At 41.2% G+C, this 18,959-nt stretch overlaps 1 protein-coding gene across 1 annotated transcript in view; it reads right to left on the reverse strand.

Moving 5' to 3' along the window:
- cdk14 (cyclin-dependent kinase 14) overlaps positions 1-10,679 on the reverse strand; it is a 214,839-nt gene extending 204,160 nt beyond the window's left edge. The window contains exons 1-2 of the mRNA XM_038993233.1: positions 10,230-10,679; positions 4,007-4,038 (exon numbers count right to left, since the gene is read on the reverse strand). Of these exons, the coding sequence (XP_038849161.1) occupies positions 4,007-4,038; positions 10,230-10,323 (126 nt within the window). The 5' untranslated portion in view covers positions 10,324-10,679. The remainder of the gene's footprint in view (positions 1-4,006; positions 4,039-10,229) is intronic.
- Between the last annotated feature and the right edge of the window lie 8,280 nt (positions 10,680-18,959).

The raw sequence follows: 18,959 nt of genomic DNA on the forward strand, positions 1-18,959 counted from the left end.
CAAGAGGACATCTTTCAACCCAGAGACGATTGTTCTGGAGAAAGGACACCTTGCCCAAGATTCTGATGGAAGCTCAGCTAATAGTAAGCAGTCTTTATGCTGTTAATTCGTACTTATGTTGACAAATGTCAAATAATATTTCCGCCATGAATTATGGTGCGGTCTCGCTTTAGCGCACGCTGTATTGCGCAGTAATGTTAATTTTAAAAATCTAACACAGCGATTGCATTAAGAACTAATTTATCTTTCATTTGCTGTCCAACTTGTATTTTTTAGTCAAGTTTATGAATAGTTTTCGATTAGATTAGGTGCCTCTCCAAGATGGCGCCGGACAGATTGCTTGAAGTTTTGATAATATAACTAACATAACTAATCACATTGTATAACCACGATTTGTGCCGCTAAATATGCACATTTTCGAACAAACTCTATATGCATTGTGTAATATGATGTTATAGGACTGTCATCTGAAGAATTCTGAGAAGGTTAGTGAAAAAATTAATATATTTTGGTGGTTTATACGTCATCGCTATGTTTGGCTTGAATCAATGCTGTTGTGATGTTTGCTATTGTGCTAAGCTAATATAACGCTATATTGTGTTTTCGCTGTAAAACACTTAGAACATCTGAAATATTGTCTGGATTCACAAGATCTGTGTCTTTCATTTGCTGTACGCTGTGTATTTTTAAGAAATGTTTTATGATGAGTATTTAGTTATTCCACGTTGGTCTCTATAATTGCTCTGGCTGCTTCGGTGCTATTTTTGACGGTAGCTGTGATGGTAGCTGCAATGTAAAACTGATTTATAACTCAAATATGCACATTTTTCGAACAAAACATAGATTTATTGTGTAACATGTTATAAGACTGTCATCTGATGAAGTTGTTTCTTGGTTAGTTTGGTTGGTTCTTGGTTAGTTAGGTTGGCTTTGTGCATGCTACCTGTGCTGTGAAAAATGTCTGTCCTTCTTTGTATTTGGTGGTAAGCTAACATAAATATACGTGCTGTTTTCGCTGTAAAACATTTAAAAAATCGGACATGTTGACTGGATTCACAAGATGTGTATCTTTCATTTGCTGTATTGGACTTGTTAATGTGTGAAAGTTAAATATTTCAAAAAAATATTTTTTGAATTTCGCGCTCTGCCTTTTCAGTGGAATGTGGGAGGAGTTCCGCTAGCGGAACGCTGGGGCTAGACAGGTTAATATAATATAATAACAATAATATGAAATAATATTTTTGGTTTCTGTCATGGTAGGACGCAGATGTAATAATGGTGGAGTTTGTTTTGCATGGCCCGGTGCCCCGAGTGGGTGGATATTTCACTTAACTTCTCTAGGGTAGGGGGCAGCATTCGGAATTTTGGATGAAAAGCATTCCCAAATTAAACTGCCAGCTACTCATCCCCAGAAGATGAGATATGCATAGTATTAAAACACTCTGAAGTTTCTAAAACTGTTTGAATCATGTCTGTGAGTATCACAGAACTTATTTAGCAGGCGAAACCCCGAGGACAAATTTTCTTTTTTTTTAGGTCACTGTCTTTTCAATGGATTTTCATTGGGAATCCAGATTTCTAAGGGACCTTCTTGCAGTTCCTACCGCTTCCACTGGATGTCAACAGTCTTTAGAAATTGGTTGAGGTTATTCCTTTGTGTAATGAAGAAGTACGGCCATCTTGAACGAGGGTCACTCAAAGTGTCCTGTTTGTTAGAGGCGCGTGACCAGAAAGCTAGCTACAGTTTGTTTTAATCCTGTATTGAACACAGATCATCCCGTCTTCAACTTTATCGATTATTTACGTAAAAAAATACCTAAAGTTGTATTACAAAAGTAGTTTGAAATGTTTTGGCAAAGTTTACAGGTAACCTTTGAGATATTTTGTAGTAATGTTTCACAAGTTGGAACCGGTGTTTTTCTGGATCAAACGCGCCAAATAAATGGACATTTTGTATATATATCGACGGAATTCATCGAACAAAAGGACCATTTGTGATGTTTATGGGATATATTGGAGTGCCAACAACAGAAGCTCGTCAAAGGTAAGGCATGAATTATATTTTTATTTCTGCGTTTTGTGTCGCGCCTACAGGGTTGAAATATGCTTCTTTCTTTGTTTACTATGGTGCTATCCTCAGATAATAGCATCGTTTGCTTTCACCGAAAAGCCTATTTGAATTCTGACATGTTGGCTGGATTCACAACCAGTGTAGCTTTAATTTGGTATCTTCATGTGTGATTTAATGAAAGTTTGATTTTTATAGTAATTTATTTGAATTTGGCGCTCTGCATTTTCTCTGACTTTTGGCCAAGTGAGACAGTAGCGTCCCACCTAAACTCAGAATTCTGGATATAAATATGACCTTTACCGAACAAAACATACATGTATTGTGTAACATGAAGTCCTATGAGTGTCATCTGATGAAGATCATCAAAGGTTAGTGATTAATTTTATCTCTATTTCTGCTTTTTGTTACTCCTCTCTTTGGCTGGAAAAATGGCTGTCTTTTTCTGTGACTTGGCTCTGACCTAACATAATCGTTTGGTGTGCTTTCGTCGTAAAACCTTTTTGAAATCGGACACTGTGGCTGGATTTACAACAAGTGTATCTTTAAAATGGTGTAAAATACTTGTATGTTTGAGGAATTTAAATTATGGGATTTCTGTTGTTTTGAATTTGGCGCCCTGCAGTTTCACTGGCTGTTGACGAGGTGAGACGCTAGCGTCCCACATACCCTAGAGAAGTTAAAGACCAATGGAATGAGCAAACTGCGCTCATCTGGGGCACTTAAAACGAACTTGCACATTGAAGGCAGCCAGGTTCTCTCCACAGCTTCACCAATCTGTCCTCCATCACCTCGGTCCACACGATGCATGTAGTTGTTACTTTCCTCTTTGCCATCATTGTTTTGGTCTCACATGTTGAGTGCTCATTGGCTATTGGCAGCAGTCCTTGCCCAATCGCGTTGTAGCACTGCTCATACTACAAGATGCACATCCAAAATGTGTCCGAAAATTTTTCGGGACATCCGACAGGGATCTGGAGAACGGAACAGCCATCGTAGGTGAGTCCTTGACCCACTCAAACTATGTGAGTCCCGACGCATTGATCCTAGCCCAAGTTCATAGGGTTTCACCCCGATCATGAAAATTTGTCTGGGATGGCAAAATACGTGGGGAATTCATGGCAAAATTGCGTAGTGTATGCACGGCATTAGTTTCAGCCTCCATTTGCAGAGCTGTTCAGTTAGTTAATGCCATCCCTGGTTTGTCTGTACCATCACAGCCTTCATAAGCTAAACAGATAAGGCTATCATTAACCAAAGCAAGATCAGCAAACATTCACACTGGCTGCTGTCTCCTCAGTCTCTCTACACCTTGTGTACTTGAATTTCCAACTGGAAAAGGGAAAGGCTTAGAGACCACAGGAGTTAAGCCTTATCTTTCACCAAGAACATCTCTTTAGATACTAATCTAAAGCACCACATTGAGGGCTTGGGGGAAGAAAAAAAAATCGATGTTACTTCAACTCAAAAGAGCAAGCAAGCAGAATTTCCCTGCCAACGCATTTAACATTTACATCCTAGTGTCTACGGCCTTATCGGCTTCCTCATCAACACACGCGCGCATGCAAACACCCTCACGCACACGCACACACACGCATGCAGCATTGTTATACATTGGGAAAACATTCTCTAATACTTTCATCATTCTGATGTTAGTTTCTCTGTCCACAGAATAATGTGTCTGGTTGGCTTCCTTGTGACAAACACTGGCCCAGAGGACTAGGACTACTGAGATGATAGGACAGCCCTGATGCAGTACACATGAATACATTACAAACCCTATCTAATGACCGATCATAGAAATAAACTACTGAACTGCATACAGATCCACCACAGTATTGTCTGTCTATGAATTCAATCCATGATACAAATATTGTTGTATTGCACTGAAAAATGGGCAAATCATTTCACCAGCTGTTTCACTGGTTTTGAACTCACCTCATCAAAGCCACTGTCCTCTTTCTTGAAAGCTGAAAATAGAGAGAAGAAGAAAATCAGGCTCACATTGACGTCTTCTGAACAGGGAACAAAAACAGTGCCTACAACCAGTGTGCACTCACTCATAACCCACACACACACGCACACACAGTACGCACACACACAGCCCTGTAATTGTGTCCTGATTCCCTATTCATGTGATATAGATTCATTATGCTTCCTTCATTAAGGCAGACACTCAGGCAGTCAGTCCATGGTCAATCAACATGATCCGACACTGGCAGCGTTCAGAAGAAGAGTTTGTTTGTGCTTTATTAGACAGACCTTTCAGACACTGCATCATCATTAGTAGACTAGTGAATGGCTGGGAACACACCTGGGTTCACTTCAAATAGTATTTGAAATCTTTAAATATACTTTAGCTGTGCTTGATTGATCTTGCCTGGCACAACGGAACCAATAGAATAGTCCCAAAAGTGCACATCCCACCCAAATGGCATTCTAGGCAGGCTTAAGCAAACATTATAAGTAATTTTGAAAGATTTCAAATAATATTTGAACCCAGGTGTGGCAGGGAGAGAGCAACACAACACTAGCAGCCCATTGGTGTGACTGAGGAGCTCTCGTCTTCTCTCGCCACTATAACTATAATCACAGGAAGTCATAGTGATTGCATTGGACAGCAATATCCTTCGTATTTTTGAAAAGGAAGGTAAACAATGCTGTGTTGCCGGTGTGATTGTTTCCTCCTTGACAGCTAGATGTACTGTATGTTACATTCAGTGCACACCAGATCTTATCTTTAGCTTTGTTTTTAACTGTGAAAGACAAACCAATCCACATTGCCTGGGAAGAGTGCTGAAAAATGCTAAGCAGAAACATAGCCTAATAAATATCTCTTTAATTACAAATTTCTCATAATGAACTCAATAATTATCCGATTGGAGGGTATCACAACTAATCTGACACAAAGAGACAGGGGGAGATGGGAGTAACAGTATTTTGTTTGGCCTTGATGTAAAATGACTTATTCATGTCAATGGCGTTGTTTTGAGGCAGAGTCATCTAGCCACGGAGCCATGAAATTTCATCTTTCTCATCAGAGAACAGAGACACAGAGAGGAGAGGAGAATTTCCTCAAAGTAGAAAACACAGCAGGATCATTACAATTACAGTAAATGGGAGTCAAGACACAAGACTCTGTAGCATTGTTATTTAGTTCGAACACTCATTCACATACAAGTCTGATATATTGAACATTTCCAAAACAGAACTAAACATGGACTCGTATTCAAGAACATAAATATAAGATACTATACAGTTGAAGTCGGAAGTTTACATACACCTTAGCCAAATACATTTGAACTCAGTTTCACAATTCCTGACATTTAATCCTAATAGAAAATTCCCTGTCTTAGGTCAGTTAGGATCACCACTTTATTTTAAGCATGTGAAATGTCAGAATAGTAGAGAGAAGGATTTATTTCAGCTTTTTTTTCTTTCATCACATTCCCAGTGGGTAAGAAGTTTACATACACTCAATGTCACGTTCTGACCTTTATTTCCTTTGTTTTGTCTTTATTTAGTATGGTCAGGGCGTGAGTTGGGGTGGGCAGTCTATGTTTGTATTTCTATGTTTTTCTATGTCTGTGTTTGGCCTGATATGGTTCTCAATCAGAGGCAGCTGTCAATCGTTGTCCCTGATTGGGAACCATATTTAGGTAGCCTGTTTTGTGTTGGGTTTGGTGGGTGGTTGTCTTCAGTCTTCGTGTGTCTGCACCAGACAGAACTGTTTCGGTTTTTCACATTTGTTGTTTTTGTATTTTGAGTGTTCACTTTTATTAAACAAGATGAACAATTACCACGCTGCACATTGGTCCTCCGATCCTTCTAACTTCTCCTCCTCAGACGAGGAGGAAGACGAAAGCCGTTACACTCAATTAGTATTGGTTAGCATTGCCTTTAAATTGTTTAACTTGGGTCAAACGTTTCGGGTAGCCTTCCACAAACTTCCCACAATAAGTTGGGTGAATTTTGGCCCATTCCTCATGACAGAGCTGGTGTAACTGAGTCAGGTTTGTAGGCCTCCTTGCTCCCACACACTTTTTCAGTTCTGCCCACAAATGTTCTATAGGATTGAGGTCAGGGCTTTGTGATGGCCCCTCCAATACCTTGACTTGTCCTTAAGCCATTTTTCTACAACTTTGGAAGAATGCTTGGGGTCATTGTCCATTTGGAAGACCCATTTGCGACCAAGCTTTAACTTCCTGACTGATGTCTTGAGAAGTTGCTTCAATATATCCACATAATTTTCCTACCTCATGATGCCATCTATTTTGTGAAGTGCACCAGTCCCTCCTGCAGCAAAGCACCCCCACAATATGATGCTGCCACCCCCGTGCTTCACGGTTGGGATGGTGTTCTTAGGCTTACAAGCCGCCCCCTTTTCCCTCCAAACATAACGATGGTCATTATGGCCAAACAGTTCTATTTTTGTTTCATCAGACCAGAGGACATGTCTCCAAAAAGTACGATCTTTGTCCCCATGTGCAGTTGCAAACCATCGTCTGACTTCTTTATGGTGGTTTTGGACCAGTGGCTTCTTCCTTGCTGAGCGGCCTTTCAGGTTATGTCAATATAGGACTCGTTTTACTGTGGATATAGATACTTTTGTACTTGTTTCCTCCAGCATCTTCACAAGGTCCTTTGCTGTTGTTCTGGGATTGATTTGCACTTTTCGCACCAAAGTACGTTCATCTCTAGGAGACAGAACGCCTCTCCTTCGTGAGCGGTATGACGGCTGCGTGGTCCCATGGTGTTTATACTTGCGTACTATTGTTTGTACAGATGAACGTGGTACCTTCAGGCATTTGGAAATTTCTCCCAAGGGTGAACCAGACTTGTGGAGGTCTTGGCTGATTTCTTTTGATTTTCCCATGATGTCAAGCAAAGAGGCACAGAGTTTGAAGGTAGGCCTTGAAATACATCCACAGGTACACCTCCAATTGACTCAAATTATGTCAATTAGCCAATTAGCCATCATTTTCTAGAATTGTCCAAGCTGTTTAAAGGCACTGTCAACTTAGTGTATGTAAACTTCTGACCCACTGGAATTGTGATACAGTGAAATAATCTGTCTGTAAACAATTGTTGGAAAAACTTCAACTGCAGGTGATATCATTTACAGTTGAAGTCGGAATTTTACATACAGTTAGGTTGGAGTCATTAAAACTAGTTTTTCAACAAATCCACAAATGTCTTGTTAACAAAGTATAGTTTTGGCAAGTTGGTTAGTACATCTACTTTGTGCATGACACAAGTCATTTTTCCAACAACTGTTTACAGACAGATTATTTCACTTATAATTCACTGTATTACAATTCCAGTGGGTCAGAAGTCTACATACACTAAGTTGACTGTGCCTTTAAACAGCTTGGAAAATTCCAGAAAATTATGTCATGACATTCCCCAACTGGAGGCCCACGGGGGATTTTATTTTTTATAATAAAATAATACGTTTTATTATTATTATTATTATTGGACATAAAAGACAGCTCCAAGTGATTTTAATTTGGGAAATAGGTTCCAAAGTATTCCCACGCATAATACAGAGATTTACAATGTATGCGATCGTGAGCAAATGTAAGCAAGGTTAGAAATGATTATGTTATCGTAAATTTTGTCACGTGTGCTCCCTCTCTGGCCTCCAGGTCACCAGGCTGCACACCTGTCACCATTGTTACACGCATCAGTGCATAATGAAATTGACTCACCAAAGGGAAGCATAAGGGAGTGTTTAATTTAAAAAAAAAATGTGTTGGAGGTGATGTCGGGTCCGGGTGTCAGAACCAGAGCTACCTGGGAGGCCTCAGCCGGTTTGTCGGATTCCCATGCCTCGGCGGGTTTGACGGGTTCCCCTGCCTTAGCTGGCTCGACGGGTTTCCATACCTCAGCGGGATCGATAGGCTCCCATGCCTCAGCTGGCTCAACAGGCTCCCATGCCTCAGCTGGCTCAAGAGGCTCCCATGCCTCAGCTGGCTCAACAGGCTCCCATGCCTCAGCTGGCTCAACAGGCTCCCATGCCTCAGCTGGGTGAACAGGTTCCCGTGCCTCTACGAGGCAACTGGGGAGGTCTCAGCCCGCTCATCAGGCTCTCATGCCTCAGCCGGTTTGTCAGATTTCTGCACCTCAGCGGAGGCGACCGGTCCGCTCCTGATCCCCGGGATCGTCCCTGTGGTTGGTGTCCTGCTGCTGGAGCCGAACACGCCGCGGAGGGGGTACTGTCACGTGTGCTCCCTCTCCGTTATTAAACGATTCACTCCCTGAAATTGCTTCCCGACTCCCAGCGCACGCACACGTTACAAATTTGCAGTCTACAAATTATTTGTAATTATGTTCCGGGCCCCTGACCATACCCTCAAGTAAAAAATCAGCCCATAGCTGAATCTAGTTGATGATCCCTGAAGTAGGCCAACAGTCTCATCCCAGCTAACCTCAGCTAAGGTCAGAAGGCTACATTGTCATAGCGATGTACTGGAAATACACAGTAACAGTTAAAAGACAAGGATAGAGTTGTGAGTTTGTAGATCCTACAGTACATGACCTTAGCACAGTTGGCAATTGACATGCAAGGTGGTAGCATAGCCTGGAATAGCAAGGTAGGATAAATAGCCTACAATCTGGGTCTCACATCAAATTCCCAACTCCATTTAGCATGATATGTTACATTTCGTATGATATGTATTAACTTGAGGATGTCCATCACCCATGTCGTATGATATGTTATGAATTACAATTTATATTATATATTACGAATTTGGAAAACATAAAATTGTTACAAATTAGCAAAACATATGATATGTTATAAATTCTGGCTAGGTAGCTAACGTTAGCTAGCTGGAAAAAAATAGCTGGGTTAGGGGTTAAGGTTAGGGTTAAGTTTCAGAGTTAGGTTACAGGATTAAGATTAGGGGTAACTAAAAGGGTTAAGGTTAGTTTTAGAGTTAGGGGAAGGGTAGCTAAAAAAGTAGCTAAAAAATTGTAAGTAACTGCAAAGTTGCTAATTAGCTCAAATTCTAAAGTTGTCCATGATGAGATTCGAACTCGCAACCTTTCCACCCGACCAACCAGCCTACATTAGTTTTTTTTGCCTTAAGTAACAATATGTCTAATCTAACCATACCAAAGGTAACATAATGTACTAACTGGGGGTCACGGATTTACGTTTACTATGTTACGTCTAGTCTATGAGACCAGGCTGAACTATGATGTGACATTGAGTGTGAGCGTATTATTAGGACATGTATGGAAATAATCATATCTACTGGTATATAGTAAGGACGTAGCATTATGACTTGGTTAAAAGAAGCCTAACTTCTCGAACTAAGGTGTAATGCTCTTTGTTAAACCATCCGTGAAACACAGACAGAGAGTGAGTGATCAATCAATGCCTATATAGTGCGTTGCACCACGTTGATGGCTGATGCAGATATCAGCAGCAACAGTGACCAATATGGACAAAGTCAATGCCGACCTTTTTTCATGCAGCCTCATATTCGACCCATATTGGTAAATGTTCCCTCTTCTTGTTGTATCTGATCAGTTAATTTGTGGGGAGAGAATATATATAGGTCATCTACATAGGGAGTGATATTTGGTGAGCCTTTAATGCACCAAACCGTATAGACCAACACGGGGATGAGAGAGAGAGAGAGAGAGAGAGAGATGCAGTGTGTGTACTTGCTTAGATGCCTGAGTTTACGCACGCAGGTCATTTGGATAGCAAGCTTCTTCCAGTTGTACAATAAGCACATCGACAAATCCCTGATGTTTTATACGGCAGTAATGATAACACTCAGCATGAACTACCCATTTACAATATTCACATAGCTAATATCATAGCCATGTATTTAGAATGCACTCTTTCTAATGTCATTCACGTTACAGTGTAACAATGTGTTGAATTGCAGCAACACAATGACAGTTATTGCCATAATGCATAATCGTAATGTCGTAAAAGTGATTGCCACCAGTGTGAATGCCACCGCTGTATTTTTTGGTGTAAAGCTTTTCGTAATAGTGAAATTCTGCTATCGTCCCGACTAGTTGGAGTGGACATTATTAGAATAGTTCCCTAGGCTACAGCACCGTTTTCCATAACCGTTAACTGCGATAGGCTTTGCATTGTTAACTATAACCGCTACAGTAGGGGTAGGCTACTTACCTATGCGACTGAAGCTCTCTGACAAAGTTCTTCGCAACTTTTTCATTTTGCCGATTTTTTCTGCAGGTTTCGAAACTGGCATCAGGTCACACATCTTGACGGTTGGATTGCAGCAGACAGTGTTCTTCACAAAACTGGAGATGAGCGCAGGGTTCAAACCAAGGGGTTCTCCGTTCTACTACGATGTCAAGAAACAGGAAACGTTTATGCTAACGCTTTTGTTTTCAAAAACACATTGATGTATTCTTCTCAGGTTTTCTTTGTGTCCAACTACATTTCTAAAGTCGGAATTTTCCACAAGATGCCAAGTATGAAGCTGTAAAATAAAACATGCACTGGCTGATATTCTCTGTTTTCTCCCTGAAACTGAACGGGTTGTTGAGTTCTTTCTCTCTCCCAGTCTCTCTCTCACTCACTCTCTGCTCTGCTCCCCTGCAATCTGGATGTCATTTTTGGGATTCTCTCTCTCCCGTCTGCGAGAGGGAAGAAAAAAAAACACTCCAGCAGAGCTACAATCCCCGCCCAGGATGCGCAACGATTGGCCAAATAAGAACAGAGGATTCTGTGATTTGCCATTGATCTATCAATCATGCTTTTGTGCCGCTCGAATACAAAAAATATATACAAATTTAAGTGCGCAGGGTTCATAGCCAGGGAGTCCGCTGTTCAGATAAAAGTAACTCACAACAAGTGAAAGTGTGATGGTCTACTATACTGTGGCATTTAGCCTACCACAATTAGTTTGGCTATTGTTGATTTATCAAAAATATATCTTAGTCAATGATGCAAATAACCTAATAATAACAATAATATCAAATACGATCATGAATGTCTTCCAAATATCCTTTGTTTTAAAATATTATTGGATTATTTGATAATTTCATTGTAGTGTTGGGTGTTGTGAAGGGATGTTTGGGAAGTAGGCCTAGCCCTAGTAGGAAACCGTTTATTGAAACTTTATGCAAAAAAAATGTTTTTATCACAGTCTCTAATGCTTTCTGAGAGGTGTCTAACTTGATATTAGGCCTACACCTGTTAATATAAGTTCGCTTAATTTTCATTACCAAATGACATGATGAGTCAGAGGACATCACCCGTCAGCCACATACAGTATGCGCATGAAGCGCATTTGGCATCTCCAAATGATTGGCTACACATGGAGTCATACATTTATTGGATTAAGCAAACGCACAGATGCCAGTTAACATTTGATATATTTGTGCGTCAACTCCAAAGAAAACTGCTTTCTCCACCTAGTCTCCCTTGGTGGTGCAAATCTCCACCGAGGACCTTGAGCGCGCAACAGCAACACACGAGCAGCTGCCTCAGCAAAGCCTTGGCACAGAAGTGTCGGGAACAGTCAATTCAACACTGGAGAATAAAACTTGAAACAAAACTGAATTCAAACTGTCAATAATGTCAGCGAATGCGAGTGTATAACAGCTGTATTCTCTGATATGTCTGATGGCAGTAACAAGCACTTGTTTATCTAACAAAAAATGTATATATTTATATATGTACACTACTGTTTAAAGGTTTGGGGTCACTTAGAAATGTCCTTGTTTTTGAACGAAAATCAATATGTTTGTCCATTAAAATAACATCAAATTGATCAGAAATACAGTGTAGATATTGTTAATGTTGTAAATGACTATTGTAGCTGGAAATGTAATATCTACATAGGCGTACAGAGGCCCATTATCAGCAACCATCACTCCTGTGTTCCAATGGCACGTTGTGTTAGCTAATCCAAGTTGATAATTTTAAAAGGCTAATTGATCATTAGAAAACCATTTTGCAATTATGTTAGTGTAACCGATGTGAAATGTCTAGCTAGTTAGCGGGGTGCGAGCTAATAGTGTTTCAATTGGTGTACGTCACTCGCTCTGAGACCTTGAAGTAGTTGTTGCCTTTGCTCTGCAAGGGCCGTGGCTTTTGTGGAGCGATGGGTAACGATGCTTCGAGGGTGGCTGTTGTCGATGTGTGCAGAGGGTCCCTGGTTCGAGCCCAGGTAGGGGCGAGGAGAGGGACAGAAGCTAAACTGTTACATTAGCACAGCTGAAAACTGTTGTTCTGATTAAAGAAGAAATACAACTGGCCTTCTTTAGACTAGTTGAGTATCTGGAGCATCAGCATTTGTGGGTTTGATTACAGGCTCAAAATAGCCAGAAACAAATAACTTTCTTCTGAAACTCGACAGTCTATTCTTGTTCTGAGAAATGAAGGCCATTCCATGCGAGAAATTGCCAAGAAACTGAAGATCTCATACAACGCTGTGTAGTACTCCCTTCACAGAACAGTGCAAACTGGCTCTAACCAGAATAGAAAGAGGAGTGGGAGGCCCCGGTGCACAACTGAGCAAGAAGACAAGTGCATTAGAGTGTCTAGTTTGAGAAACAGATGCCTCACAAGTCCTCAACTGGCAGCTTCATTAAATATTACCCGCAAAACACCAGTCTCAACGTCAACAGTGAAGAGGCGAATCCGGGATGCTGGCCATCTAGGCAGAGTTGCAGAGTTGCAAAAGCTATATCTCAGACTGGCCAATAAAATAAAAGTTTAAGATGGGCAAAAGAACACAGACACTGGACAGAGGAACTCTGCCTAGAAGGCCAGCATCCCGGAGTCGCCTCTTCACTGCTGATAATGGGCCTCTGTACGCCTATGTAGATATTCCGCCGTTCCCAGCTACAATAGTCATTTACAACATTAACAATGTCTACACTGTATTTCTGATCAATTTGATGCTATTCAATGGACAAAAAAATGTGCTTTTATTTAAAAAACAAGGACATTCTAAGTGACCCCAAACTTTTGAACAGTAGTGTATATACAGTACCAGTCAAAAGCTTGGACACACCTACTCATTGAAGAGTTTTTCTTAATTTTTTACTATTATCTACATTGTAGAATAATAGTGAAGACATCAAAACTATGAAATAACACATATGGAATCATGTAGTAACCAAACAAGTGTTAAACAAATCAAAATATATTTTAGATTATAGATTCTTCAAAGTAACCACCCTTTGCTTTGATTACAGCTCTGCACACTCTTGGAATTCTCTCAACCAGCTTCATGAGATAGTCACCTGGAATGCATTTCAACTAACAGGTGTGCCTTCTTAGAAGAAGTTAATTTTTGGAATTTATTTCCTTCTTAATGCGTTTGAGCCAATCAGTTGTGTTGTGACAAGGTAGGGGTGGTATACAGAAGATAGCCCTATTTGGTAAAAGACCAACTCCATATTATGGCAAGAACAGCTCAAATAAGCAAAGAGAAACAACAGTCCATTACTTTAAGACATGAAGGTCAGTCAATACGGAACATTTCAAGTACTTTGAAAGTTTCTAAATTTTATCCCATTTTCTCCCCAATTTTCGTGGTATCCAATCGCTAGTAATTACTATCTTGTTTCATCGCTACAACTCCCGTACGGGCTCGGGAGAGACGAAGGTCGAAAGCCATGCGTCCTCCGAAGCACAACCCAACCAAGCTGCACTGCTTCTTAACACAGCGCGCCTCCAACCCGGAAGCCAGCCGCACCAATGTGTCGGAGGAAACACCGTGTACCTGGCCCCCTTGGTTAGCGCGCACTGCGCCCGGCCCGCCACAGGAGTCGCTGGAGCGCGATGAGACAAGGATATCCCTACCGGCTAAACCCTCCCTAACCGGGACGACGCTATGCCAATTGTGCGTCGCCCCACGGACCTCCCGGTCGCGGCCGGCTGCGACAGAGCCTGGGCGCGAACCCAGAGACTCTGGTGGCGCAGTTAGCACTGCGATGCAGTGCCCTAGACCACTGCGCCACCCGGGAGGCCCGAAATTTGAGATTTTTGATTCCAACCGCCATCACTTTGTGAAACGCAGAGTAGGTGAACGGATGATCTCTGCATGTGTGGTTCTCACTGTGAAGCATGGAGGAGGAGGTGGGATGGTGTGGGGGTGTCTTGCTAGTGACACTGTCAGTGATTTATTTAGAATTCAAGGAACACTTAACCAGCATGGCTACCACAGCATTCTGCAGCAATACGCCATCCCATCTGGTTTGCTCTTTGTGGGACTATCATTTCTTTTTCAACAGGACAATGACCCAAAACACACCTCCAGGCTGTGTAAGGGCTATTTAGCCAAAGAGAGTGATGGAGTGCTGCATCAGATGACCTGGCCTCCACAATCACCCAACCTCAATCCAATTGAGATGGTTTGAGATGAGTTGGACCGCAGAGTGAAGGAAAAGCAGCCAACAAGTGCTCAGCATATGTGGGATCTCCTTCAAGCATTCCTCATGAAGCTGGTTGAGAGAATGCCAAGGGTGCAAAGCTGTCATCAAGGCAAAGGGTGGCTACTTTGAAGAATCTCACATTTTAAATATATTTTGATTTGTTTAACACTTTTCTTGGTTACTACATAATTCCATATGTGTTATTTCATAGTTTCTAAATCCACTATTATTCTACAATGTAGAAAATAGTAAAAATAAAGAAAAACCCTTGAATGAGTGTCCAAACTTTTGACAGATACTGTAAATATATATATATATTTGCATGTTATTTTGGCATTAATACGTGTCACATATGTGTTTGAAACAATTAAAAATATATATATTGAGTTAATAAAGCCGCATACAAACATGGTCTCTTTTTTGCTTTCTTGGGTAAGGCAGCTCCAAAATGCAGGTAATTCAGCCTAGCTCAGTGCTTTCTGTGGTGGAGGGGCAGCTAGTGGAAAGTACAGAGTTTAGACGTTGATAATCTCTAGTTTCTAGTTTTCTGGTTTAGTGTTTTGTCACTCATGGGGACACTACGTCACTGCAGAATCTAGAGGGAGAGCTAGGCAGTTCAAGCCCCCTTGGGTGCAGCCATATATTTACATTAGAAATGCCCATCCAAGAAGGCTCAAGGTCATTGGCCACAGATAAAATAACGTCAAATCACGTTACATCTACCGCAGCTTTGATTGGACTGATCATGTCAACGTCATACTTTCAAAATCCTAGCTAGCAAGCTAGATAAGCAGTCATCATCTTGAATCACGGTGACAATTTACTGGCAAATGCTTTTCAATCCTTGTCATATGAAGATAAATTATAGATAAAACGCAATGGTGCTCATCGGCAATTGGACATAAACATTACTTAACAAGTTGGAAATCGCAAATTGGTTTGCGAGTGGTTAGGAAGGAATCAGTGGCTAAATGCAAGCATCGCAAAGCAATCACTATTTTGATTCCCCTGTCTGCTATTCGGTGGAGAGGGTGTGTGATCCAAGTCTGGGTTTTAGTGTCTCTTTTCCAAGTTTAAAAGGATAAACATTCTCACGCAACACCATTGGCCAGAAAAGGTTGAATAGATTGGCCATGCTGTCAATCTAGCATGACTTCTGCCGCTTTCAAAACAACTGGAAACTTGGAACTGGTAAATCTCAGACTTCCGTGAGTTCAAGACAATTGGGAATTTGGCAAAAAATGAGCTCCGACTGGGAAAATACGTTTTGAATGGTAATCCAACTCGGAATTTCAAGTCAGGAACTCGGGCCTCATTCTAGAGCTCCGACCTAAAGATCAAGGAGGCCATGATTCAAACTTGTTTTTTTCAGAGTACCCAGTTGTCTTGAAAGCACCATAAATCCAGAGAATGTCAGACTTTGATAACAAAGTTTCATGAAAGAATTTGCCCACAAGAAGGATCGCTGCGCCACCTTCCTGTTCAAGTGAGCACAGCACAACAAGGTTAAGTCCTAAAATGTATTGTTTGGTGCTGCATAAATGATGTAATATGCCAGAGAGGTATGTATACTGTAGCTAAGAAAGCAATATTAAGTGTATGTTTTGTTTTAAGCTGTTAGAAGCCCATGTGCCTCACCCTAATAATGTGGTCCTTTTCCCCCTCATAACTTAGTGTACTGTTCTGACTTGGTGGTGCATATGTAGCCTGTAGACTGTTTTAGATCAATTGTACTTTACATTTTTTATTTTACCTTTATTTAACTAGGCAAGTCAGTTAAGAACAAATTCTCCTGCGGGGACGGGGGCTTTGGATTAAGAAGTAAAAAATAAATACAATATAAATATAGGACAAAACACACATCACAACAAGAGAGAGAACACAACACTACATAAAGAGAGACCTAAGACAACAACATAGCAAGGCAGCAACACATTACAACACAGCATGGTAGAAACACAACATAACAACATAATGATAGCAACACATGGTAGCAGCATAAAACATGGTATAAACATTATTGGGCACAGACAACAGCACAAAGGGCAAGAAGGCAGAGACAACAATACATCACACAAAGCATGGGAAACATGCTAGGAATGTGGAGGGGTTTGTCAAGGCCATGTTGTTTTAATGTACACATACATTCCTCCAGGGAAGGCAGGGTGTCCACTGTCCTGTCCAAATCTGAGCACCTACATGCTTTTGTCGTTTTTATGACTCAATGGATTTCATTGTTCAACGAGAAATTCTTCAATACAATTAAACATGATTGTAAAGTATAGCCTGCTCCCAGATCTGTTGGTGTTCTTGCCAACTCCATTGTTGTCATTGTCATGTTTGGCATGTTACTGAGTGACATGGAGTATGCATTACTGCACAAACAGACTGGCATGATGGCATTGTAAAGTATGCTATGTATTCCAAATCAATTATTACAGGCCTGTCTGGGTCGGCCCTGTACATGAGAAAGGGAAATCCTTTGAGGTATTCTTATTCAACGTGTAACCCATATGAGACTACCAATGAGTCTATTACAGGATTCCACTATAAACAGGTGCACAGGATGTCTGCCCAAGAACCTCTTTATAACTGTTCAATAAAACCAATAAAAGTGATGAGCCTCAGATGAATATGATATGTCCTTTAATCTGCCTTGGACCACTTCCCGAGTGGTAAGGTATCCACCTTAAAGTGTTTCATAATCACCTGATTTGACTTCTGCTCAGTATTTTCACCTTTTAAAAACGTCTGATCTGGTCAAGGGTGTTGTCTGTCTCTGTGCTGTCAGTTTGGATGTTGTCTGCATTGCAAATGATGGAACTGAAGATAAGCTTTTCAGGAGATTTGCATGTTAAATAGGCTGTGCCTGTCCTTGTAGATTCCGACTGTGCACACGTGCAGAAGTCGCAACAACAAAGCATCGACTAGCATTAGAATTAGATTCCATTTAGACTCGCCTAACCAAGTGTACACTCTCATATTTGAGGTTATGGCGGCGGATGAATGGCACAACACAATGGGCCTCAGAATCTCATCACGGTATCTCTGCATTCAAATTGCCATCGATAAAATGCAAATTTGAGTGTGTAGCTTATACCTGCCCAAATTTGTGCACAGAGAGAAATATGCGTTTTGTGCATATGGAACATTAATGGGATCTTTATTTCAGCTCATGAAACATGGGACCAACACTTTACATGTTACATTTTTATTTTTGTTCAGTGTAGCATTAGCGCAATGACTGGAAGTCTATGGGTATCTGCTAGCATGCTTGTTAAACTACCTCTGACTTCCTTCATACCGGACACAGACATAAAAATTGTATCTACGAGCTCATCTGACTCGCGGAAGTAGATATAGGGCATCATTGCCTAAATTCCGAAGTATCCCTTTAATGACCAAACTTTCCATAGTAGCGCTGCCATTAAGATGTTGAATGTCCATACAGGGCAGTACATTTGTCATTATAAGGACTGGCAACCCCATCCAGACATCTGGTAGATTGGGGTGTGGTTATGAATAAGAAGAGGTGGAGAGGCTGAGGTTCACATGACCAAAAGTATGTGGGCACCTGTGTGTCAAACATCTATTTCCAAAATCATGGGCATTAATATGGAGTTGGTCCCCCATTTGCTGCTATAACAGCCTCCACTCTTCTGGGAAGACATTCCACTAGATGTTGGAACATTTCTGCAGGGATTTGCTTCCTTTCAGCCACAAGAGCATTAGTGAGGTCAAGCACTAATGTTGGGCAATTACATTTACATTTAAGTCATTTAGCAGACGCTCTTATCCAGAGCGACTTACAAATTGGTGCATTCACCTCATGATATCCAGTGGAACAGCCACTTTACAATAGTGCATCTAAATCTTTTAAGGGGGGGGTTAGAAGGATTACTTTATCCTATCCTAGGTATTCCTTAGGCCTGGCTCGCAGTCGGCGTTCCAATTCATCCCAAAGGTCGATGGGGTTGATGTCAGAACTCTGTGCAAGCCAATCAAGTTCTTCCACACAAATCTTGATGAACCATTTCTGTATGGACCTCGCTTTGTGCACGGGAGCATTGTCATGCTGAAACAGGAAAGGGCCTTCCCCAAACTGTTGCCACAAAGTTGGAAGCACAGAAACGTCTAGAATGTCATTGTATGCTGTAGCATTAAGATTTCCCTTCACTGAAACCAAGGGGCCTAGGCCGAACTATGAAAAACAGCCCAGATCATTATTCCTCCTACACCAAACTTTACAGTTGTCACTAAGCATTCATGTAGGTAGCGTTCGCCTGGCATCCCCCAAACCCAGATTCATCCTTCCGGACTGCCAGATGCTGAAGGGTGATTCATCACTCCAGACAACGCGTTTCCACTGCTTTAGAGTCCAACGGCGCTGAGCTTTACACCACTCCAGACGACGCTTGGCATTGCGCATGGTGATCTAAGGCTTGTTAAGTCGTTAAAATGTTAAACATTTTACTTTAAAATAAACATTTTATTAGGAAATGTA

The sequence above is a fragment of the Salvelinus namaycush genome, chromosome 5 (genome assembly GCF_016432855.1).
Source record: "Salvelinus namaycush isolate Seneca chromosome 5, SaNama_1.0, whole genome shotgun sequence".
NCBI classification, from domain to species: domain Eukaryota; kingdom Metazoa; phylum Chordata; class Actinopteri; order Salmoniformes; family Salmonidae; genus Salvelinus; species Salvelinus namaycush.